Source organism: Salmo salar, chromosome 19 (assembly GCF_965601325.2).
Source record: "Salmo salar chromosome 19, fSalSal1, whole genome shotgun sequence".
NCBI classification, from domain to species: domain Eukaryota; kingdom Metazoa; phylum Chordata; class Actinopteri; order Salmoniformes; family Salmonidae; genus Salmo; species Salmo salar.
The window spans coordinates 47,237,700-47,261,692 of NC_138309.1; the positions used below are offsets into that span (position 1 = coordinate 47,237,700).

The window sequence follows — 23,993 nt, forward strand, 5'->3', positions numbered from 1 at the left end:
GAACACTTAAACAACACAATGTAACTCCAAGTCAATCACATTTCTGTGAAATCAAACTGTCCACTTAGGAAGCAACACTGACAATACATTTCACATGCTGTTGTGCAAATGGAATAGACAACAGGTGGAAATTATAGGCAATTAGCAAGACACCCCCAATAAAGGAGTGGTTCTGCAGGTGGTGACAACAGACCACTTCTCAGTTCCTATGCTTCCTGGCTGATGTTTTGGTCACTTTTGAATGCTGGCGGTGCTTTCACTGTAGTGGTAGCATGAGACGGAGTCTACAACCCACACAAGTGGCTCAGGTAGTGCAGCTCATCCAGGATGGCACATCACTGCGAGCTGTGGCAAGAAGGTTTGCTGTGTCTGTCAGCGTAGTGTCCAGAGCATGGAGGCGCTACCAGGAGACAGGCCAGTACATCAGGAGACGTGTAGGAGGCCGTAGGAGGGCAACAACCCAGCAGCAGGACCGCTACCTCTGCCTTTGTGCAAGGAGGAGCAGGAGAAGCACTGCCAGAGCCCTGCAAAATGACCTCCAGCAGGCCACAAATGTGCATGTGTCTGCTCAAACGGTCAGAAACAGACTCCATGAGGGTGGTATGAGGGCCCGACATCCACAGGTGGTGGTTGTGCTTACAACCCAACACCGTGCAGGACGTTTGGCATTTGCCAGAGAACACCAAGATTGTCAAATTCGCCACTGGCGCCCTGTGCTCTTCACAGATGAAAGCAGGTTCACACTGAGCACGTGACAGAGTCTGGAGACGCCATGGAGAATGTTCTGCTGCCTGCAACATCCTCCAGCATGACCGGTTTGGCGGTGGGTCAGTCATGGTGTGGGGTGGCATTTCTTTGGGGGGCCGCACAGCCCTCCATGTGCTCGCCAGAGGTAGCCTGACTGCCATTAGGTACCGAGATGAGATCCTCAGACCCCTTGTGAGACCATATGCTGGTGCGGTTGGCCCTGGGTTCCTCCTAATGCAAGACAATGCTAGACCTCATGTGGCTGGAGTGTGTCAGCAGTTCCTGCAAGAGGAAGGCATTGATGCTATGGACTGGCCCGCCCGTTCCCCAGACCTGAATCCAATTGAGCACATCTGGGACATCATGTCTCGCTCCATCCACCAACACCACGTTGCACCACAGATTGTCCAGGAGTTGGCGGATGCTTTAGTCCAGGTCTGGGAGGAGATCCCTCAGGAGACCATCCGCCACCTCATCAGGAGCATGCCCAGGCTTTGTAGGGAGGTCATACAGGCACGTGGAGGCCACACACACTACTGAGCCTCATTTTGACTTGTTTTAAGGACATTACATCAAAATTGGATCAGCCTGTAGTGTGGTTTTCCACTTTAATTTGGAGTGTGACTCCAAATCCAGACCTCCATGGGTTGATAAATTGGATTTCCATTGATTATTTTTGTGTGATTTTGTTGTCAGCACATTCAACTATGTAAAGAAAAAAGTATTTAATAACATTATTTCATTCATTCAGATCTAGGATGTGTTGTTTAAGTGTTCCCTTAATTTTTTTGAGCAGTATATTTTATCATATTTATTTTCATACTGTTCTCTGGATAAATATTTTCAATGTTCTGTCTAGAAATGAAGGGATGGTTCTGTTGTTGTATTCCAGTACTATTGACTTCAGCCACTGGCCTGAATCTGGCTGGAGGAATTGCTGTCTCCTCTCGCTCTCACTCACTCACTCAATCTCACTCAATTCAATTTAAGGGGCTTTATTGGCATGGGAAACATATGTTTACATTGCCAAAGCAAGTGAAATGGATAAACAAAAGTGAAATAAACAATAAAAAGTGAACTCACTCTCTTTTCCTCTCCTTTCCACCCTTCTCTCTCTCTTTCTGGCCACTAGGTATTTGTGTCCAGGTGCATGTTGTGATTTACACCCCTTCTTCCCTTCTTCTTGTATCCCTCTATCTCTCCATCTGAGTTCCATCCAGCAGAAACGATAAAACACCGCCTCATTCCGCAGTCTTTTGAAGCACAGCGGGAGGTCATAGTTCAGAAGAGTCGTTCACTAGAGTACGTACCGTTTGAGTTAAAGTTGCCCTAAGGCACAGATCTAGGATCAGCCTACCCTCCACAGATCCCCCAGATCACCATTAGATTTGAGTACTAGTAAGCCTGTAGTAAGCCTTAACCGTATCCTTTATCAGTGTATTGAAGTTGTTTCAAGTGGCTGGTTTGTCTTTTGATGAATGAAGAGGGTTTAAGTTATTTTTTTGTTGTAAAGATCAAAGCCTATGTGGTGGTAACCCATCCAGTCCTTTCACCTATCAGTGGGGATTAAGGAAAGGAAGGCATGAAAGGGAATGAGGACACATCCAAGGTTCCCTCTCATGGCATTTTCAGACAAATCTTGAGACATTGTAATTGAACAAACATTTGTTTCATGTGAATATAGACTGAGGTTCTTGTGTTTTTCAGCTTGTTAGACGTGATGGGGCCCACCACCCAGATATTTCTCTGTCTCAGGAATCGGTCTATCAGCTGTGGCTCAGACCACCGACATGCTCTCCTGGATATCATCCCATCCCAGCACCGCTGGCTCAGTTCCCTGAGGTACTCCTGAACTCTAAAACCAGATGAGTGGAGAATTAGAAACAATTTGAGGTTCACTATGTAATACATCGTTATTCTGCTTGTGCAAAATCAGTTTCAACGACTTTTCTCTTTCTGTCCCCCTCTCTCTGTTATGTCAGTACTGTTGTTTGTGTGTGTGTGGGGGTGTCTCTTTCTCTCGAAGTTTCCCTCTCTTTGTCTCCCTGTGTTGTTCGGTTAAGTCCTGTTTTATGGCAGTGTGCTAAGATATATGCCTGCCGGCTGCATTTCATCTGTAGCTTCAGCATAGCAGCCCTACCCAGTACACACTCGCACAAACTATTTTGGCTGATCTGGGCCTGTCCTTGGAATTGTGTGTGTGTGTGTGTGTGTGTGTGTGTGTGTGTGTGTGTTTCTGCACCCAGGTGAGTCAGAGACACACCCAGTGTACAGCTATTAAAGTGCTGAACAGGCATAAACCTTTCCTCAACACAACAGACCTTCCATCTGGTACACTGACACAGGGTTGACTCAATGTACTCGGTGAATATGAAGTCCAGTTGTCTGAAACATTATCCATGGTGAAAGTTAGATATCCTTTTAAGAAGCTAGATAGCCTGAATTAATTATAGGTTAGTTACTGAAGTCTAACATATTTAGACAAAATGTTCCGAAACACCAAGCACTTATGTAGCCTAGGCTATGTCTTCATGAATTGTTATCCCACTCCCCTGGAAAACAGGCCATATGTCTCATTGGCTGTGTTTGTACCCGTGTTATAGAAAAAAGAGCTGAACAAAGACTACTGAACAGTCGCTTTTATCATGGAAATCCGAGTTTGGCACTGAACAGTATGTTGAACAAATCGCGCGAGTTGAAGTTGGGGAGAATGTCCGAAAAGTTCAAAACTTTTACATTTTGTATGCACCGACAGTTTGCCTGGATTTAGTGCAATATCTTAGGCTAAATGTCGCTGAAGCCTGTCAACTTCACGAGTATCTGGGAGGCTACCACCTACTGTCGGCAACCAACAACCAACCTTACGCTGACCTAAGAGGCGCAGCACTTTTGCTCTTGAAGTAAGTTATTTTAGAGTAACATTTAAATGTGTAAAGAGCTGGAAGAAATGTGCTTATTCGTTAACTTTGATAATTGTTTTATTCTATATCAGTTTGCACTATTCAGCAAGCACCTCATTTTAGACAGGAATGGCCCACTAGGCTGTAGTTATTGATTTGTCTGCTGTGTTAAATGTTGCTTTACAGAATGGCATTGCTGCAGGAATTAGGGGTGCTGAATGTTCTGTAGCACCCGCTGAAAAACCTGAATAATAAAAAATGCAAAAACAATTGTTGGAATTTTAAGAGTTGTTGCCCTGTTCCCGTTCTCTTTGACGTCATATTGCCTTTCTAATGGAATCCAGAAAGAACAAAACCCTGTCCTCAAATATTCACACCAAAAAGGTACAAAGTTATGGACAGACACAACACATCCACATCAAATTAAATATTTATCTTGAACAAATAACATGGAAAACGACCACTTCTTTTGTGCAGTATTAATTTACCATCCTTACAAACCACTTAATGTAAATGTACATGACTGTATTGTACATAGGCAGGTCATCTAGGTTTGTACCTGTAGACTTTCTATCACCATGGAGATAAACAATGACCAATACAGTAACTGAGTACATTGAGACATCAAGTGGTTTGTGATGATGTGGCTCAGTTGGTAGAGCATGGTGCTTGCAATGCTAGGGTAGTGGGTGCGATTCCCACTGGAGACCAGTCTGAAAATGTATCCACTCACTTCTTACTGTAAGTTGCTCTGGATAAGAGTGTCTACTAAAAGGGAAAAGGAATGAATAGACCATTCTTTATTTTTCACTTAGAAAATACGTTGCCTTTGTAAAGTATTTAAAGAAACTGGAAAACATATCAAGCAAGTATTTCTATATTCCACAACTATTATCAGCGTTGGGGGGAAAACGCAGCACCTTCCCGCGGCTATGCATCAGCCCCAGTCATTGGTCAGTCTGAATGGTTGCCATGGGGAGTGCCAGCCGCAGTGGTCATTTCAACAACCAGGACTGTCAGAATACGGGTGTCACATAGCATTTAGAACCAGTTCCAAAACACATGTGTGTTGGTTAGGAATCTCTCTGAGAACTGAAATACAATTAGTGTATATATTAAAACGTATTGCTTTATGATGTTTGTTTGGCATTCAACGTCGCATGCGTTTATAAAGTTGTTTAAAACTCTTTAGAGGTTACAGGTCGTGGGTTAGGTTGCCTGGCTACCTGTCACTATAACAACATCCCGCCATCAAATTCTTTGTTAAGTCAAATTGGCCTCCACTGTTTCTGTACAACAGGCCTCCAGCAGGCCTCCTCTGTTTCTGTACAACAGGCCTCCAGCAGGCCTCCTCTGTTTCTGTACAACAGGCCTCCAGCAGGCCTCCTCTGTTTCTGTACAACAGGCCTCCAGCAGGCCTCCTCTGTTTCTGTACAACAGGCCTCCAGCAGGCCTCCTCTGTTTCTGTACAACAGGCCTCCAGTAGGCCTCCTCTGTTTCTGTACAACAGGCCTCCAGCAGGTCTCCTCTGTTTCTGTACAACAGGCCTCCAGCAGGCCTCCTCTGTTTCTGTACAACAGGCCTCCAGCAGGCCTCCTCTGTTTCTGTACAACAGGCCTCCAGTAGGCCTCCTCTGTTTCTGTACAACAGGCCTCCAGTAGGCCTCCTCTGTTTCTGTACAACAGGCCTCCAGCAGGCCTCCTCTGTTTCTGTACAACAGGCCTCCAGCAGGTCTCCTCTGTTTCTGTACAACAGGCCTCCTGTAGGCCTCCTCTGTTTCTGTACAACAGGCCTCCAGCAGGCCTCCTCTGTTTCTGTACAACAGGCCTCCAGTAGGCCTCCTCTGTTTCTGTACAACAGGCCTCCAGTAGGTCTCCTCTGTTTCTGTACAACAGGCCTCCAGTAGGCCTCCTCTGTTTCTGTACAACAGGCCTCCAGTAGGCCTCCTCTGTTTCTGTGCAACAGGCCTCCTGTAGGCCTCCTCTGTTTCTGTGCAACAGGCCTCCTGTAGGCCTCCTCTGTTTCTGTGCTGGTGCATTGTGATAGTCGGTCTAATCTTCAAGTCAAGATGGTTCGTACAACGCCTGAAAGTAGTAGGTGTACTGGACTGTAGCAAACCTTTTTGTGTGAATGTTTTACCGGTAATGTTCAAGGTTAAGTACACCCGCCTCTCCTACTGTTGTCGACAGTAGAACCTTTTGCAGTTCTAGCCACAGCCTAGAACTCCCTGCCTCTCCCTCAATCAAGAACCAAGGCAAAGCAATGTTTGGATTGGCAACATTGGCAAAAACCATGAGAGGGAGGGAGGGAGGGAGGGAGGGAGGGGGAGAGGGGGGGGGGAGAGAGAGAGAGAACTAAACCATTGTCAGTCCCAAATGTGGTTTATATCGGCAGGATTGTGTTCTGTTTTAATTATGCCCTTTTCAAACAGTCAGTTGGGGAGGAAAATGATATTTTATCACATCTGAGTCATCGTATGCCAGTCAAAAGTCTGGATACAGTACGAGTAGGAACAGGAGTTTGGGGGCACTTTTTGAGGTCCTGTGCAGCTCCTGTTCTCTCTGGTTGCTGAATAAGCCTGTTTGATGTGTGTTCAGTCCTCTGAAGACCACAGAGTCTCGGTCTCCTGAGTCTTAAGACCCCATAGATATACTGCCTTAGTCTTGACCTGGGTCTCCTGGGCTGTGTGTGGACACTGGACAGTGGCTTCTCCAGTAAGAGCAGATCTAGCCACAGGAGTTGTGTAACCTGTAACAGCTGGCCTGGTCGGGGCAGAGGTCATATCCCCTCCAAGGTGAACAGTAACAGATGCAGACTTCATGTCTGTAGCTCTTTTCAATGGAGCTGTTGCTAATACAATACATTATGTGGTCATATTTACATATACTGTATTCCACAGTGTCATATTTACATATACTGTATTCCACAGTGTGTGAAAGTGTATGCAACTCCTCTTTAATACACACAAACCCTGGTCAGGTGTAAAACACACACCCTGGTCAGAATGTGTTAACCCCAGAGAGGGGGTTATGGTTAACCCCAGAGAGAGGGTTGGGGTTAAACCCAGAGAGAGGGTTGGGGTTAAACCCAGAGAGAGGGTTGGGGTTAAACCCAGAGAGAGGGTTGGGGTTAAACCCAGAGAGAGGGTTGGGGTTAAACCCAGAGAGGGGGTTGGGGTTAAACCCAGAGAGGGGGTTGGGGTTAAACCCAGAGAGGGGGTTGGGGTTAAACCCAGAGAGGGGGTTGGGGTTAAACCCAGAGAGGGAGTTGGGTTAAACCCAGAGAGGGGGTTGTGGTTTGTCAAATTCAAGAATGGTTCTTGCACAGTGGGATATCATGTCACTAATAGGTGTGTATTTGCGATAGAAAGTCCCTGTGTGTATATATATATATATACACACACACACACACACACACACACACACACACACACACACACACACACACACACACACACACACACACACACACACACACACACACACACACACACACACAGGTAGGTACGTGCGAGTCCAATACAACAGTGTTTATAACACCAGTCCTCCAGTACCCCCAACAGTGTTTATAACTCCAGTCCTCTAGTACCCCCAACAGTGTTTATAACTCCAGTCCTCTAGTACCCCCAACAGTGTTTATAACTCCAGTACCCCAACAGTGTTTATAACTCCAGTCCTCTAGTACCCCCAACAGTGTTTATAACTCCAGTCCTCTAGTACCCCCAACAGTGTTTATAACTCGAGTCCTCCAGTACCCCCAACAGTGTTTATAACTCCAGTCCTCTAGTACCCCCAACAGTGTTTATAACTCCAGTACCCCCAACAGTGTTTATAACTCCAGTACCCCCAACAGTGTTTATAACTCGAGTCCTCCAGTACCCCCAACAGTGTTTATAACTCCAGTCCTCTAGTACCCCCAACAGTGTTTATAACTCTAGTACCCCCAACAGTGTTTATAACTCCAGTCCTCCAGTACCCCAACAGTGTTTATAACACCAGTCCTCCAGTACCCCCAACAGTGTTTATAACTCCAGTCCTCCAGTACCCCCAACAGTGATTATAACTCCAGTCCTCCAGTACCCCAACAGTGTTTATAACTCCAGTCCTCTAGTACCCCCAACAGTGTTTATAACTCCAGTCCTCTAGTACCCACAACAGTGTTTATAACTCCAGTCCTCCAACAGTGTTTATAACTCCAGTCCTCCAACAGTGTTTATAACTCCAGTACTCTAGTACCCCCAACAGTGTTTATAACTCAAGTCCTCCAGTACCCCCAACAGTGTTTATAACTCTAGTACCCCCAACAGTGTTTATAACTCTAGTACCCCCAACAGTGTTTATAACTCCAGTCCTCTAGTACCCCCAACAGTGTTTATAACTCCAGTCCTCTAGTACCCACAACAGTGTTTATAACTCCAGTCCTCCAACAGTGTTTATAACTCCAGTCCTCCAACAGTGTTTATAACTCCAGTACCCCCAACAGTGTTTATAACTCCAGTCCTCTAGTACCCACAACAGTGTTTATAACTCCAGTCCTCTAGTACCCCCAACAGTGTTTATAACTCCAGTCCTCTAGTACCCACAACAGTGTTTATAACTCCAGTCCTCCAACAGTGTTTATAACTCTAGTACCCCCAACAGTGTTTATAACTCCAGTACCCCCAACAGTGTTTAACTCCAGTACCCCCAACAGTGTTTATAACTCCACTACCCCCAACAGTGTTTATAACTCCAGTACCCCCAACAGTGTTTATAACTCCAGTACCCCCAACAGTGTTTATAACTCCAGTACCCCAACAGTGTTTATAACTCCAGTACCCCCAACAGTGTTTATAACTCCACTACCCCAACAGTGTTTATAACTCCAGTACCCCAACAGTGTTTATAACTCCACTACCCCCAACAGTGTTTATAACTCCAGTACCCACAACAGTGTTTATAACTCCAGTCCTCCAGTACCCCCAGAAGTGTTTATAACTCCACTACCCCCAACAGTGTTTATAACTCCACTACCCCCAACAGTGTTTATAACTCCACTACCCCAACAGTGTTTATAACTCCACTACCCCAACAGTGTTTATAACTTCACTACCCCAACAGTGTTTATAACTCTAGTACCCCCAACAGTACACATTTGTATTGTAGCCCTGGACAAACATACCTGATTCAACTCATTGAGGGCTTGATGATTAGCTGACAAGTTGAATCAGGTGTGCGTGTCTGGGGCTGTAATGAAAATATGTGCTGATGTGGGGACTGGAGTTGGGAACCACTGTTGGGGGACTGGAGACAGTGGCGGTTCTAGACCATTTCAACTGGGGGGGCCAAGCTGGGGCCAGTTGTACTGTTAGAGGGGCCAGTTACATTAGACGTTGTTGTCATATCGTTTTCTTCACTGCATTGCAGGCATTAGCAGGCAAAAGACCATGTTCATAATCATTAGTGTTCCGCGTTGGCACTGTCTAATAACGGATGTAAAAAAAGAACGATAGCAAAAATGTGTTATGTAAAAATTATTTCACACTCCACATTTAGGGGGGCCACAAGGGGGGTCTGAAATTGTTGTCACAGGGGCAGCACTGCCCCCCCCCCCCCCCCCCCCACAACCGCTCCTGACTGGAGTTGGGAACCACTGTTGGGGTACTGGAGCTGGGAACCACTGTTGGGGTACTGGAGGACTGGAGTTGGGAAACTGTAGTACAGAACTCCAGGTCTTTGTGTACGTGTGACTGTTTCACGTAACCTCCAGGCAGTGTTCTGTTCTCTGACACTCCCAGGCTCAAGCCCACACAGGTAAGCCCAGCCTGGGAGGAATGTAGCCGGGAGGGGGCCTAACACACTCAGAGGTGTGGCGCTTTGAGCGTTAAACACCAGGGGACGAGAGGGTGAGGGAGTTACCCTTACTGTTAGCTACTTACCTAAACTTGATAGAGAGAGTGTGGGTGCAAGTTAGAGGAGGGATCAAATCTCAGCGCACACACACACTCGCTGGTTCTCTTTCCCGTCTCTCTCTCGCTCTGTCATTAAGGCTGACAGTCAGGCGTACACACAGGCACGCACCTCGCCTCCAGGTTCAAGGGGGATAGAAGACGAGCGGAAAAGAAAGAAGGAAAGAAAAAGGGGAAAGTCGAGTCTCTCTCCCCTGTCATTACTCTCTCAGACGTGGAACTCGGACTTCAAGGCTGGAAGAGGAGGGTTTTTCTCCCACAGACACCGGTGGATACTGACCTTACAGACGAGTGGAGAGTTAAACAAAAGGATTAAGAGATTCCCTTTTTTAAATTTTTCTTTCTTTTGGGCTTGGATTGGGCAAGGCAGCTGTAAGAGGTTCGTTTGATCAGTAATCTCTTTAACAAGGCTCTAAACTCACTAATTTCTCCCATTGTTTTCACTGATCTACCACTTCTGTTCCAGCCTGCAAGGTTAAGACGATAGTTATCTACTTGAATAATACAAAAGCAGTTTTATTCTATTCATTTTCTATTCGGGTGAGTCCTATTGAGATAGAAGTCAGCAAGAGGCATGGGGCAGCGAGCATGCAGACAGCTGTGCATTTATAAGATAGTTAAAGGATATCTCTTGACAATGTCTATGACCTGAGTGTTTTGAATTTGTGTCAGCTACTCAGGTCAAGGGTCAATAAGTAAGTTAGAGCTGGTGTCTAGCTCCTCTTAATAACATGCTAAGGATAAAGACCAAAATGTGACACAGATGAAAACAGTTCTACAGATGAAATGGACTTACAACAGAGGATGCATCTGCTCTTAGAGAGATTCATATAGAAGTTTAAGGCCTATACTGATACAAAATCCTTTCATGTTTTTTATTGCTATCAAACCATAGTTTGTAAGAGTTGTTGTATAACAGCGTTCTTCTCTTTGCACGTTAACAACTACTATTTAAGAGTCCTACCCTTCCCGCTCTGGTAACATAGACACAGCCAACTAGATTTACAGGGTAATGACAAGGTGCATTGGGACAGTCCAAGACCACGAGGGACTCTCATTCTGATTGCAGCAGAATTAAAAACCACAGACAGACAAAAGGTCACAGACATCTCTCCACTCTGAGACAGCTGTTCCTATTTACCTGCCTGTGCTTAGATGGATTGATGGTGTGGTAATTAAGTAGCTGTTTTTCTACGGGGCTGACTGAATAGTTGAGGGTTGATTTACCTAGGTCTCCCCGGCTGTGCCCCCTGTCACTGACGTGACGACCCCTATTGATGTCTTAACGGCTAGGTCCCCTCCCTCCGTTGGAATGTTCACCTGGTCGCCGGGCAGATTATTGAGCTGGGACCACAACTAGCAACCACTCTCTTTTTTTCTGTCTTTACATCGTGAATCTATATTTTTTTACGGCTGTATTTCACTAGTGTTGTTTATTTGGATCCTATTAGCTGTTAGTCGCAATTTCCTGCGATCCAGATATTTTGTAATTTAGACCAATGGTGAGTTCAAGCAGAACTATGTTTTTCCAAACTCTTAGTATTTGAACTTTCTCCATGAGAAGTCTGACTGTACATGTTCTTCTTTGATGTGTTTAATAGTAGTTAACAGATAACCTTTAGGGGCCTCATATTTCTTCTCACAGTGAAGATATAATTTGTCCTGTTTTTCTCTCTTATTAACTGGCTCAACCTAGTCAGTGATTTAATGTGATAGGTAAACACACCTGTACTATACTACAGTAAGTGTTTTGTACTATACTACAGTAAGTGTTCCTGCTCTGCTGTCCTGCTCTGCTGTCCTGCTCTGCTGTCCTGCTCTGCTGCTCTGCTGTCCTGCTCTGCTGTTCTGCTGTCCTGCTCTGCTTCTCAGCTGTCCTGCTCTGCTGTCCTGCTCTGCTGTCCTGCTCTGCTGCTCAGCTGTCCTGCTCTGCTGCTCAGCTGTCCTGCTCTGCTGTCCTGCTCTGCTGCTCAGCTGTCCTGCTCTGCTGTCCTGCTCTGCTGCTCAGCTGTGCTGCTCTGCTGTCCTGCTCTGCTGCTCTGCTGTCCTGCTCTGCTGTCCTGCTCTGTTGCCCTGCTCTGCTGTCCTGCTCTGCTGTCCTGCTCTGCTGCTCAGCTCCCTGCTCTGTTGCCCTGCTCTGCTGTCCTGCTCTGCTGTCCTGCTCTGCTGCTCAGCTCCCTGCTCTGCTGCCCTGCTCTGCTGTCCTGCTCTGCTGTCCTGCTCTGCTGTCCTGCTGTGCTGCTCAGCTGCCCTGCTCTGTTGCCCTGCTCTGTTGCCCTGCTCTGTTGCCCTGCTCTGTTGCCCTGCTCTGTTGCCCTGCTCTGTTGCCCTGCTCTGTTGTCCTGCTCTGTTTTGGGGATGTGAAATTCCTGCTGGGTGAGCCAATGGTCAAAATACATTTAAAAAATAATAATTCTCCATAAAACCCTGTGCCACCAACTGTCAGCATCAGTGGCGGTTGGGGCCATTTAAGATGAGGGAGGATGATTTTTATTTATTTTTTATGAACATGGCCTTATTTCTATTACAGCATATTGGATGAAGGCCATTCATATTCCATTCACCCAGCTCAATGTAACATTATTAGGATTAGGCTACTACATGATTCTCTAATGTTCCCTATACCCATCATGAGGTTGCTAACCTATTAATGAAAGTTTACAACGTAGGTGCACTCAGGTCGAGAGAAATTTGAGTAATCAAGGTGACAGTGACATATTTAATACTGCCTTGCACACTTTAATACTGCCTTGCACGCATCTAGCTGATCTAGGGTGTAGTCATTAGTCTAACAGTTGCAAACAAGAGTTTCTATTCATTTGCTTCCGTTTAAGAAATCTTTTTCAACAGAATTGGTGCAATGAATACACACCTGATCACCCATAAACACAGTTCACTTTCATAGCAGCCACATACAAACAGCTTATTGTACATATAATTCCTTCTCGCATCTATCTACGCACTCTCCTCCTTTCACCTTTTCCCTTCCCTTGTGGACTTCAGTGCATAACACATCAGCTGTCTGTGACAAGGCGGAAAAAACCTTCCAAGGCAAACCTTCATATTATTACCGCTAACCACTACACACAGCCTACATCGTTGTCACTTCATAGTCAGCATAGCTACTAGAACTAACATGTTAGTAAACCATGCAGTACAGTATACAGTCAGCAGCAAGCAGTTCAGCAGTTACACCGGCAGGCCCTGGTGGCAATAAATGAATCAGACCAGAAGCTTACCTTGACTTGGAAGAGTTCCAGTGTTGGATAGCCGTAGCCAGCTAGCTAACATAGCATCCCTCTTTGTTTGAGTAGGCTAAACTAGCTAGCTGCATTTAATGCTAAGTAAGTGAAAGTGAAAAATATATATATCTCTTTCTTGCTTTCTTTAATTTTCAAAACTGTTCAACTATTGGTTTTCTCTCTCTTTGAGTCAACTACTCACCACATTAATGCACTGCAGTGCTAGCTAGATGTAGTTTATGCTTTCAGTACTAGATTAATTCTCTGATCCTTTGATTGGGTGGACAACATGTCAGTTCATGCTTCAAGAGCTCTGATAGGTTGAGGACGTCCTCCAGAAGTTGTCATAATTACTGTGTAAGTCTATGGAAGGGGATGAGAACCATGAGCCTCCTAGCGTTTGTATTGAAGTCAATGTACCCAGAGGAGAATGGAAGCTAGCTGTCCTCCAGCTACACCATGGTGCTACTCTACAGAGTGCTGTTGAAGCTACTGTAGACCTTCATTGCAAAACAGTGTGTTTTAATCAATTATTTTGTGACGTGAATATATTTAGTATAGTTTTCTCAAAAACAATAACTTTTTAAATGTTTCAATATTTTTTATTTTTTTTAATGAATCACTGAGGAGGATAATCCTCCCCTTCCTCCTCTGAGGAGCCTCCACTGGTCAGCATTTACTTAAAATGTAAGATTCTCTGTGGAGATAAATCAGTGTGGCATCAGAATCACCTTTATTTGCCAAATACATTTGCATGTATGTGAATTTAACCTGGTTAAATAAATGGTGCTGCCACAAACAGAATATAGACAGACAAATATACGGACAATATGTACAGTATAGACTCAGAATTTACACAATCCACATACAGTATGTACACTATGAACACTGAAGCTAAACACGACAGACTACATTATAACACTATAGCTTCATTATAACGTATGAATGTAGAGAATTATGAATAAAATAAACAATTACAGGATAATGTGCGATGGGGAAATATGAATCTGATTTATCTATATATATATATATATATACTACTGCATTAGACTGTAGCTCTTTGCGCACAACATTTGCATAAAACATGTCTTGATGTCTGGAGGAACATTCCCCCAAAGTACAGTGAGCTCCAAAAGTATTGGGACAGTGTCACATTTTTGGTTGTTTTGGCACTGTACTCCAGCACTTTGGATTAGAAATTATAAAATGACTATGAGGTTAAAGTGCAGACTGTGTCAGCTTTTATTTGAGGGTATTTCCAATCATATCGGGTGACCCGTTTAGAAATTACAACACTTTTTGTACATAGTCCCCTCATTTAAGGGACCAAAAGTATTGGGAGAAATTCACTTATGTGTATTAAAGTAGTCAAAAGTTTAGTATTTGGTCCCATATTCCTAGCACGTAATGATTACATTAAGTTTGGTTTGTGACTCTATTTATTGTTAATCAGAATATAGTATGTTTCTAAACACTACATTAATGCTAACATGGTTACGGATAATCCTGAATGAATCGTGAATAATGATGAGTGAGAAAGTTAGATGCACATAATATCATAACCCCCCCCCCCCCCAAAAAAATGCTAACTTCCCCTGTTATTGTGATATTGAGAGGTTAGAATGTCTTGAGGGTGTGATATTTGTGCGTCTAACTTATTATTCACAATTCATTCACAGGACTATCCGTAATCCTGGTAACATCCACATGAGTGTAGAAGTGTTTAAAAACATTTTCTATTCTTATTTACAATAAGTGACTCCAATACATTATTTACCATTAAAAAATACATTGAAACACAACCAAAGCAAACAGAAAATGCATCCAACAACTTTGTAGAGTCACAAGTTTGATGTAATCATTGTGTTCTAGGAATATGGGACCAAACACTAAATTTCGGACTACTTTAATACACATAAGTGAATATGTCCCAATACTTTCGGTTCCCTAAAATGGGGGGATTATATTCCAAAAGTGCTGTTATTTCTAAACAGTTCGCCCAATGTGGATGAAAATACTCTCAAATTAAAGCTGACAGTCTCTAATTTTAACCTCATAATCATTGTATCATTTCAAATCCAAAGTGTTGGAATACAGAGCCCCAAAAAACTAATGTCACTGTCCCAATACTTTTGGAGCTCACTGTATCTCAGTCACACTTCAGTGCTTTTACCCATCTGTTGTCTCTGTGTTCTGTAGGAGTGTAAGGCCTGTGGGAAGGCCACAGAGAGAACAGAGCCAGGTGGTTTGGGTAACACCATAATATTTCTGTAGAGGAATACCCAGGTGCTGAGGTCACTGGGGGGAAATTACAATGCAGGAGGCTGATAACGCAGCACAGGAGGCAATACTGGAGGCTGAAATTGATGAGATTGATGAGACTCTTTGAGTCCGCTTGATGATACTGACCTCTCCAAGTAGAAGTTGTTTAAGGCGCACAGATCGAGGACCACCTGACTTCTCCAACGGAGTGGAAACACAAGACTGACCATCGATCAAGGGGAAACTATAACCTACTCCTACCTCACCTGGTCATGAGTGTATCTATCCCGTGGTGAAGGTTGAAAGCTCATGACCTGTGTATGTGTTGCAGGGGGGAGATGGGGAGATGGACGTTACATCTCTTGGTGGGGGTTGTACTTGCTGTCCTCACGGCCAGTAGCTACGCTGAAAAAGGTGAGAATCATTTTAATGAATCAAGTGATTTTTACATAGTGTTATTGCAGTGTGGACTTGGGATATTTTAATATGTCAATAGACACCATCTTGTTCATGTGGCTGAGTCATCTTTACTGAGAATCCAAACTGGAATTCTATAGTCATACTACAAGGAATAGCTTCATGTTTCTGATGATTCTCTGTCCTGTAGTAAACCACTGCCTGGCTGCAAGGGCTAACACCTGTTCAGCATGTATCCAGTCAGGGAAGGGCTGTGCCTACTGCCCAGACGAGGTGAGAAGAAACTATTACTCCAGTTGCCTTCAGACACAGCTTAACCCCCCCCCCCCCACACACACACAGACACATTTAGCGGTAAACACCAACGCGACCCATGTGTTTGTGTTAACATACAGATCTTTGATGGACCCCGCTGTGACCTTCTGGAGAACATCATAGACCACGGCTGTAATGGCGCGGTGACGGCCGAAGGCAGTGTGTCAATGGAGAAAGTAAGTTTTGTCATAATCACAGTAATCCTTACTACATGGATTCATTAGTCTAGTCATCTGGTTACCACTGTAATATCATCATCATCATTTGGCTGCAGTACATTCGACCACAAGCGTCCCTCCAGTTGTTACAGTCACAAGCTTTTTGCTGAGGTTGGAGCACCGGTCACTCCTAAAGTTTACCATGTTATAGACATGACTCACTCTTCCCTCTCTCTCTCTCCCTCCATCCTTCTATCTCTCTCCCTCCATCCTTCTATCTCTCTCCCTCCATCCCTCTATCTCCATCCCTCCATCCCTCTATCTCTCTCTCCATCCCTCTGTCTCGCTCCCTCCATACCTCCATCCCTCTATCTCTCTCTCCATCCCTCCATCTCTCTCCCTCCATCCCTCTCCCTCCATCCCTCTATCTCTCTCCCTCATCCCTCTATATCTCTCTCTCCATCTCTCTCCCTCCATCCCTCTCTCTCTCTCTCTCCATCCCTCTATCTCTATCTCTCCCTCCCCTTCCATCTTGCTCTCTCCATCCCTCTATCTCTCTCTCCATCCCTCTATCTCGCTCCCTCCATCCATCTATCTCGCTCCCTCCATTCCTCTATCTCGCTCCCTCCATCCATCTATCTCTCTCTCCATCCATCTATCTCTCTCCATCCCTCTATCTCTCTCTCCATCCCTCTATCTCTCACTCTCCATCCCTCTTATCTCTCTCCCTCCATCCCTCCATCTCTCTCCCTCCATCCCTCTATCTCTCTATCTCTCTCCCTCATCCCTCTCTCTCCCTCCATCCCTATATCTCTCTCTCTCTCCATCCCTTCATCTCTCCATCTCCCTCCCTCCAACTCTCTCCCTCTCTCCATCCCTTCATCTCCCCATCTCCCTCCCTCTATCTCCCTCCATCCCTCTCTCTCTCTCTCTCTCCATCCCTCTATCTCTCCCTCCATCTCTCTCTCTCCTTCCATCTCGCTCCCTCATCCCTCTATCTCGCTCCCTCCATCCATCTATCTCTCTCTCCATCCCTCTATCTCTCTCTCTCCATCCCTCTATCTCTCTCCCTCCATCCCTCCATCTCTCTCCCTCCATCCCTCTATCTCTCTCCCTCATCCCTCTATCTCTCTCTCTCCATCCCTTCATCTCTCTATCTCCCTCCCTCCATCTCTCTCCCTCTCTCCATCCCTTCATCTCCCCATCTCCCCATCTCCCTCCATTTCCCTCCCTCTCTAGAACCAGAAGATTGACATGTTGATGAAGCGCTCTCAGGTGGCCCCCCAGGATATGTCCATGATTCTGCTGCCAGGGGAGGAGAGAGAGATTGAGATGGAGGTGTTTGAACCAGCGAAAGGACCTCTCGACCTCTATATTCTCATGGACTTCTCCAACTCCATGAAGGATGATTTGGACAACCTCAAAAGGATGGGTGCTGAGCTGGGTAAGTTAGAGGGGGAACAATGAGTGGAATTGTAAAACCATTGTCTTCAGTGTAGTACTGGGATAGTGTGGTTTGGTGATGTGTTCTGTTCTCCGTATAGCTGAGTTGGTGGGGAAGCTGTCTGATGATTACACCATCGGTTTCGGCAAATTTGTGGACAAGGTGGTGGAGCCCCAGACAGACATGAGACCGACCAAGTAAGAACTTTCTAACTATTAGAATCCTCTCCATACAGACACAGATATACACACACAGACCCAAAAGCAAACATCACTACCGTATGAAAAGTTCGGCATTTATACACTAATCATACTCATGGTCCCTCATTCTATCTCTTCCTCTCCCCTTCCCCTCTCCTCCTCTTCCTCTCCTCCTCTTCTTCTTCCCCTCTCCCCTTCCTCTCCCACTTTTCCTCTCCTCCCCTTCCTCTCCCCCTTCCCCTCTCCCGCGCTCCCCTCTTCTCCTCCTCTTCCTCTCCCCCGTGCTCCCCTCTCCTCCTCTTCCTCTCCCCCGCCCTCCCCTCTACTCCTCTTCCTCTCCTAACCCCCCCTTCCCTCCTCTTCCTCTCCAGACTGGCCCAGCCGTGGCCCAACAGCGACCCTCCCTTCTCGTTCCGAAATGTGATCACTCTGACCTCTGACCTGCAGTCCTTCACCCAGAAGCTGCAGAAGGAGAGGATCTCAGGCAACCTGGATGCTCCAGAGGGGGGCTTCGACGCCATACTGCAGGCTACAGTCTGCGGGGTAGGACTATAGAGTTAGATTTACTAGAAAGGACAAGCAGCCATCTTTGGTGTACCATTTGGGATGTTTGATTATTTGAAGCTTGCTTTAGTAAAGTTAACTGTGATGCACCACTGTGTGAAATTCTTCAGAAGGCTCTAAATAATTAAATATAACTCTCTCCTTACCTCCTTTCTTCTCCTCCACCTCTCTCTCTCTTTCTCTCCCCTCCTACCCTCTCTCCCTTACACCTCTCTCTCTCTCTCTCTCTCTCTCACCCTACCCTCTCTCTCTCTCCCCCTACACTCTCTTTCTCTCTCCTCCTACCCTCTCTCCCTCTTTCCCCCTCTCCTCACTACCCCTACCCTCTCTCCCCTCCAGGAAAAGATTGGCTGGCGTGACCATGCCACCCACCTCCTGGTCTTCTCCACCGAGTCGGCCTTCCACTACGAGAGTGACGGTGCCAACGTGCTGGCTGGCATCATGCCACGCAATGACGAGCAGTGCCACCTGGACCCCGATGGGAAATACACAGAGGACACCAGGCAGGACTACCCCTCTGTGCCCACCCTGGTCCGTCTGCTGGGCAAACACAACATCATCCCCATCTTTGCCGTCACAAACTACTCCTTCACCTACTATGAGGTAAGAACTCAGAGCTACTACTCACCTTACAAACCTGAACCCTGCACCATACTAACCTGAACCCTGCACCATACTAACCTGAACCCTGCACCATACTAACCTGAACCCTGCACCATACTAACCTGAACCCTCCACCTTACTAACCTGAACCCTGCACCTTACAAACCTGAACCCTGCACCATACTAACCTGAACCCTGCACCATACTAACCTGAACCCTGCACCATACTAACCTGAACCCTGCACCTTACAAACCTGAACCCTGCACCATACTAACCTGAACCCTGCACCATACTAACCTGAACCCTGCACCTTACTAACCTGAACCCTCCACCTTACTAACCTGAACCCTGCACCATACTAACCTGAACCCTGCACCATACTAACCTGAACCCTCCACCTTACTACCCTGAACCCTGCACCATACTAACCTGAACCCTCCACCTTACTAACCTGCACCCTGCACCATACTAACCTGAACCCTCCACCATACTAACCTGAACCCTGCACCATACTAACCTGAACCCTCCACCTTACTAACCTGAACCCTGCACCATACTAACCTGAACCCTGCACCATACTAACCTGAACCCTCCACCTTACTAACCTGAACCCTGCACCATACTAACCTGAACCCTCCACCTTACTAACCTGAACCCTGCACCATACTACCCTGAACCCTGCACCATACTAACCTGAACCCTCCACCATACTAACCTGAACCCTGCACCATACTAACTTGAACCCTCCACCTTACTAACCTGAACCCTGCACCATACTAACCTGAACCCTGCACCATACTAACCTGAACCCTCCACCATACTAACCTGAACCCTGCACCATACTAACCTGAACCCTCCACCTTACTAACCTGAACCCTGCACCATACTAACCTGAACCCTGCACCATACTAACCTGAACCCTGCACCATACTAACCTGAACCCTGCACCATACTAACCTGAACCCTGCACCATACTAACCTGAACCCTCCACCTTACTAACCTGAACCCTGCACCATACTAACTTGAACCCTGCACCATAATAACCTGAACCCTCCACCATACTAACCTGAACCCTGCACCATACTAACCTGAACCCTGAACCCTCCACCTTACTAACCTGAACCCTGCACCATACTAACCTGAACCCTGAACCCTCCACCATACTAACCTGAACCCTCCACCATTTATAACCTGAACCCTGCACCATACTAACCCTACAAACACGTCATCATCCCCATTTTCACTCCTAAAGTATACTTATTCCACTGAGTTTAGCCACTGTCTGTTCTGTGAGCACTTAACTCATCTGTAGCATTGCAGATAACCCCTTCATGTATTGTGGGTTCTCCTGTGTAGAAGCTTCATGAGTATTTCCCCATCGCTGAGCTGGGCCTGCTACAGGAAGACTCTGCTAACATCCTCAATATCATGGAGAAAGCTTTCGAGGTAAGAATGGGCTTGTTTAAAGTTAACAGGTGTTGCGCAATGGACACATGAATTGCATTTGATTCCCCTTTATGTATCCCCCCTACGGGCTATTGGGAAAGCCAGATGTCCTAATAATACTGTCCATCTCTGTCCTCTCAGAATATCCGTTCTAAGATCAGTATCCGTGCTGAGGACAGACCTAAAGCTATAGAAGCTCAGGTCTTGTCTTACAGTGGCAATGTTGCACAAACAGGAACCTTCAAAGTCAAGCCTGGGCAAATAGTAAGAAACAATTACATGTTGCACACACACACACACACACACACACACGCACACTCACATACGCACGCACGCACACACTCACACTAACCCATTCTGTGTTTTCCAGGGGAAGTTTAAGGTGCGTGTCAAGGCCAATGAGATGGTTGGGGAACAACATGTGTGTAGTCTGGAGCAGGGTGACAAAAAAGGGAAGATGAGAGTCAAACCAACAACCTTCAGCACAGCTCTAAACATCAACGCTGAAGTGCTCTGTAAAACCTGCGACTGTGAGAAGGTGTGAAGATACAAACAAACAAACACATAAACGCTCAACTGTGTTTTGGTATCTAACACTGTCTTTCCTTCTCTATCTCTGCTTCCCTCAGAATCCATTTCCAAACGCAGTGAGGTGTACAGGCCATGGAGACCTGGTCTGTGGGAAGTGCAAGTGCAACGACGGCTGGTGAGACAAACACAACTGAAGCTACTTTCTCTCACATATAAAATAATAATCATGGATTGGATGTATAGTGTTTTTCCAGTGCTCAAAGCGCTTTACATAGTAAGAAGGGAAACTCGGCCTCTCCCACCATCGAGTGATGCACAGAACGCTCACCATACATCAACTAGTATGGTAGAGAGGTGAGGAGATATATATACATCAACTAGTATGGTAGAGAGGTGAGGAGATATATATACATCAACTAGTATGGTAGAGAGGTGAGGAGATATATACATCAACTAGTATGGTAGAGAAGTGAGGAGATATATACATCAACTAGTATGGTAGAGAGGTGAGGAGATATATACATCAACTAGTATGGTAGAGAGGTGAGGAGATATATACATCAACTAGTATGGTAGAGAGGTGAGGAGATATATATGCCAATTAGGAATCAAATATTCTTGGACAGAAGACAGAACATTAGTATAAATCTTTCTCCCCAGGCTGGGTCCATTCTGTAACTGCTCTGCCAGCGCGTCGACGGATCCGGGAACTTCCTGTCGGGGTCCTGGCGTGGAGGAGCCGTGCTCTGGCCGAGGAGATTGCCTGTGTGGAACGTGTGTTTGTTACAACACGGACCAGTACGAGGGACCCCTCTGTCAGTTTGACAAGTCCCAGTGTCAACGATACGGAGGTTTCCTCTGCAACGGTGAGTGTGGGGCTGTCGTCATTGTCTCAGACAGCAAGCTCGTCACACCGCTTTGCTTTAGAATAACGCTTTCTCTCGGAAGACAACAATGCGGCTGTCATAAGGAGTGTACAACTGTGTCATCAATACCGTTTGTGGTCCCTAAACTTCTATGTGAGTGTATGTGAAAGTGTCAAGCACTTGAAGTAGATTCTAACCATTTCTCTCTCTCTCTCTCTCTCTCTCTCTCTCTCTCTCTCTCTCTCTCTCTCTCTCTCTCTCTCTCTCTCTCTCTCTCTTTTAGACCGTGGTCGCTGCTTCATGGGCCAGTGTGCGTGTGCAGAGGGCTGGGAGGGACCGGCCTGTGAGTGTCCCATGAGCAACCAGACCTGTCTGGACACTAAAGGGGTGAGCACTACATAATCTCTCTCCCTCTGTTTCTTTCCCTCTGTCTCTCTCCCTCTCTCTCTGTTTCTCTCCCTCTCTCTCTGTTTCTCTCCCTCTCTCTGTTTCTCTCTCTTTCCTCCCTCTCTCTCCCCTCTCTGTTTCTCTCTGTTTCTCTCTCTCTCTCTCTCTCTCTCTCTCTCTCTCTCTCTCTCTCCCTCTCTCTCTGTTTCTCTCCCTCTCTCTGTTTCTCTCTCTCTCTCCCTCTCTCTCTCTCTCTCTCTCTCTCTCTCTCTCTCGCTCTCTCTGTTTCTCCCCCTCTCTCTGTTTCTCTCCCTCTCTCTGTTTCTCTCTTTCCTCCCTCTCTCTCCCTTCTCTCTCTCTCTCTCTCTCTCTCTCTCTGTCTCTGTCTGTCTGTGTCTCTCTCTCTCTCTCTGTGTCTCTCTCTCTCTGTGTCTCTCTCTCTCTGTGTCTCTCTCTCTGTGTCTCTCTCTCTCTCTGTGTCTCTCTCTCTCTCTGTGTGTCTCTCTCTCTTTATGTCTCTCTCTCTATCGCTCTCTCCCTCTCCCTCTCTCCCTCTCGCTCTCCCTCTCTCTCTCTCATTCCAGATTTCTACCATATTGTTGGTCATGACTGATCTAACCACTACTCCCCACCCCACCTTTCTCAGGGTGTCTGTAACGGGCGGGGTGTGTGTAAGTGTGGTCGTTGTGAGTGCCAGGACTCTGGCCTGGCCATGACCCCCACCTGCGAGGCTAACTTCCAGGCCCAGCTGGGGATGTGTGAGGACAAAAGGAGCTGTGTCCAGTGTCAGGCCTGGAAGACCGGAGAGAAGAAGGACAGCGACAAGTGCGACCAGTGCCAGTTCAAAGTGGTCATGGTGGAAGAGCTCAAGGAAAATAAAGAGGTGATTGAGGCGTGTAGTTTCCGTGACGAGGATGATGACTGTACTTACCACTACACCGTGGACTATCCTGAGGACCAGGCTGTTAAGGAGCTGGAGGTCCAGGTGCTCAAGAAGAAAGGTGAGACAACGTTCATATCTTCCTGCCTTGGTTTATATGACGTCAATACCATTATGGGGGTTGCCTGCTTTGTTACGGACAAGCTCACCGTGTGGTGACCTGCATCCTGGTTGTGATGTTGATGTTGTTGTGGTCCGTCCCCTTAGAGTGTCCCCCTGCTGGCTTCCTGTGGTTGATCCCTCTCATCATGTTCCTCATGCTACTGCTGGGTCTATTGTCGCTCTGCTGTTGGAAGTACTGCGCCTGCTGCAAGGTAATGTCCAGACACAACCATAACATGACCTTTAGAACAACCAACCATGACCTTTGCCATACTATGACGGAAATAATCTCTCTATTTGCCTCTCTCATTCTCTTTCAGTCCTGTCTTGCTTTGCTGCCATGCTGTGGAAGAGGTGAGCAACACGTGCAATGTCCCTGTTAGAAAGATTTATGTATCATTCTGTGCCTGTTACTGTACCATGTTTCCAGGCCATATTACATTGTGTGATTGAACATGTGTTCTCCTATGTGTGTCCCTGTGTCTTCAGGTCGTACGGTTGGCTTTAAGGAAAATCAGTACATGCTCCGCCAATCCATGCTCACCTCTGACCACCTAGACACGCCCCTAGTGAGGACCGGCCCACCCAAGAGCACCGACGTGGTTCGCTGGAAGATCACCGACAATGTCCACCGATCGCCCAATCATCCGCTTGCGCAGGTTCAGCCCAACCCCAAAGAGACCAGTGAGTGTAAAATGTTTCAAATTCCAGCTCTCCCATTGGTTGGAGTTATCACTAGAACTTCCTGGTTTACATTGTTATGAAAACCTGACCCTAAACCACCTCCTCTTCTCCCCCTCTTCTCTTCCTCTCCTCCTCCCCTCACCTCCTCTTCTCCCCCTCTTCTCTTCCTCTCCTCCTCCTCCTCCCCTCACCTCCTCTTCCTCTCCTCCTCCTCTTTTCCTCCTCCCCTCCTCCTC

General features: G+C 46.3%; 1 protein-coding gene across 2 annotated transcripts in view; it reads left to right on the top strand.

Moving 5' to 3' along the window:
• Positions 1–9,586: 9,586 nt before the first annotated feature.
• LOC106578871 (integrin beta-4) overlaps positions 9,587–23,993 on the top strand; it is a 31,295-nt gene continuing 16,888 nt past the window's right edge. For both annotated transcript variants that reach the window (XM_045702364.2, XM_045702365.2), the window contains exons 1-18: positions 9,587–9,973; positions 15,430–15,512; positions 15,706–15,788; positions 15,911–16,006; positions 17,228–17,432; positions 17,533–17,629; positions 18,004–18,175; positions 18,536–18,799; positions 20,158–20,247; positions 20,389–20,511; positions 20,618–20,785; positions 20,877–20,953; positions 21,439–21,644; positions 21,928–22,031; positions 22,678–23,032; positions 23,179–23,285; positions 23,394–23,427; positions 23,563–23,757. In XM_045702364.2, the coding sequence (XP_045558320.2) occupies positions 15,437–15,512; positions 15,706–15,788; positions 15,911–16,006; positions 17,228–17,432; positions 17,533–17,629; positions 18,004–18,175; positions 18,536–18,799; positions 20,158–20,247; positions 20,389–20,511; positions 20,618–20,785; positions 20,877–20,953; positions 21,439–21,644; positions 21,928–22,031; positions 22,678–23,032; positions 23,179–23,285; positions 23,394–23,427; positions 23,563–23,757 (2,452 nt within the window). In that variant the 5' untranslated portion in view covers positions 9,587–9,973; positions 15,430–15,436. The remainder of the gene's footprint in view (positions 9,974–15,429; positions 15,513–15,705; positions 15,789–15,910; positions 16,007–17,227; positions 17,433–17,532; positions 17,630–18,003; positions 18,176–18,535; positions 18,800–20,157; positions 20,248–20,388; positions 20,512–20,617; positions 20,786–20,876; positions 20,954–21,438; positions 21,645–21,927; positions 22,032–22,677; positions 23,033–23,178; positions 23,286–23,393; positions 23,428–23,562; positions 23,758–23,993) is intronic.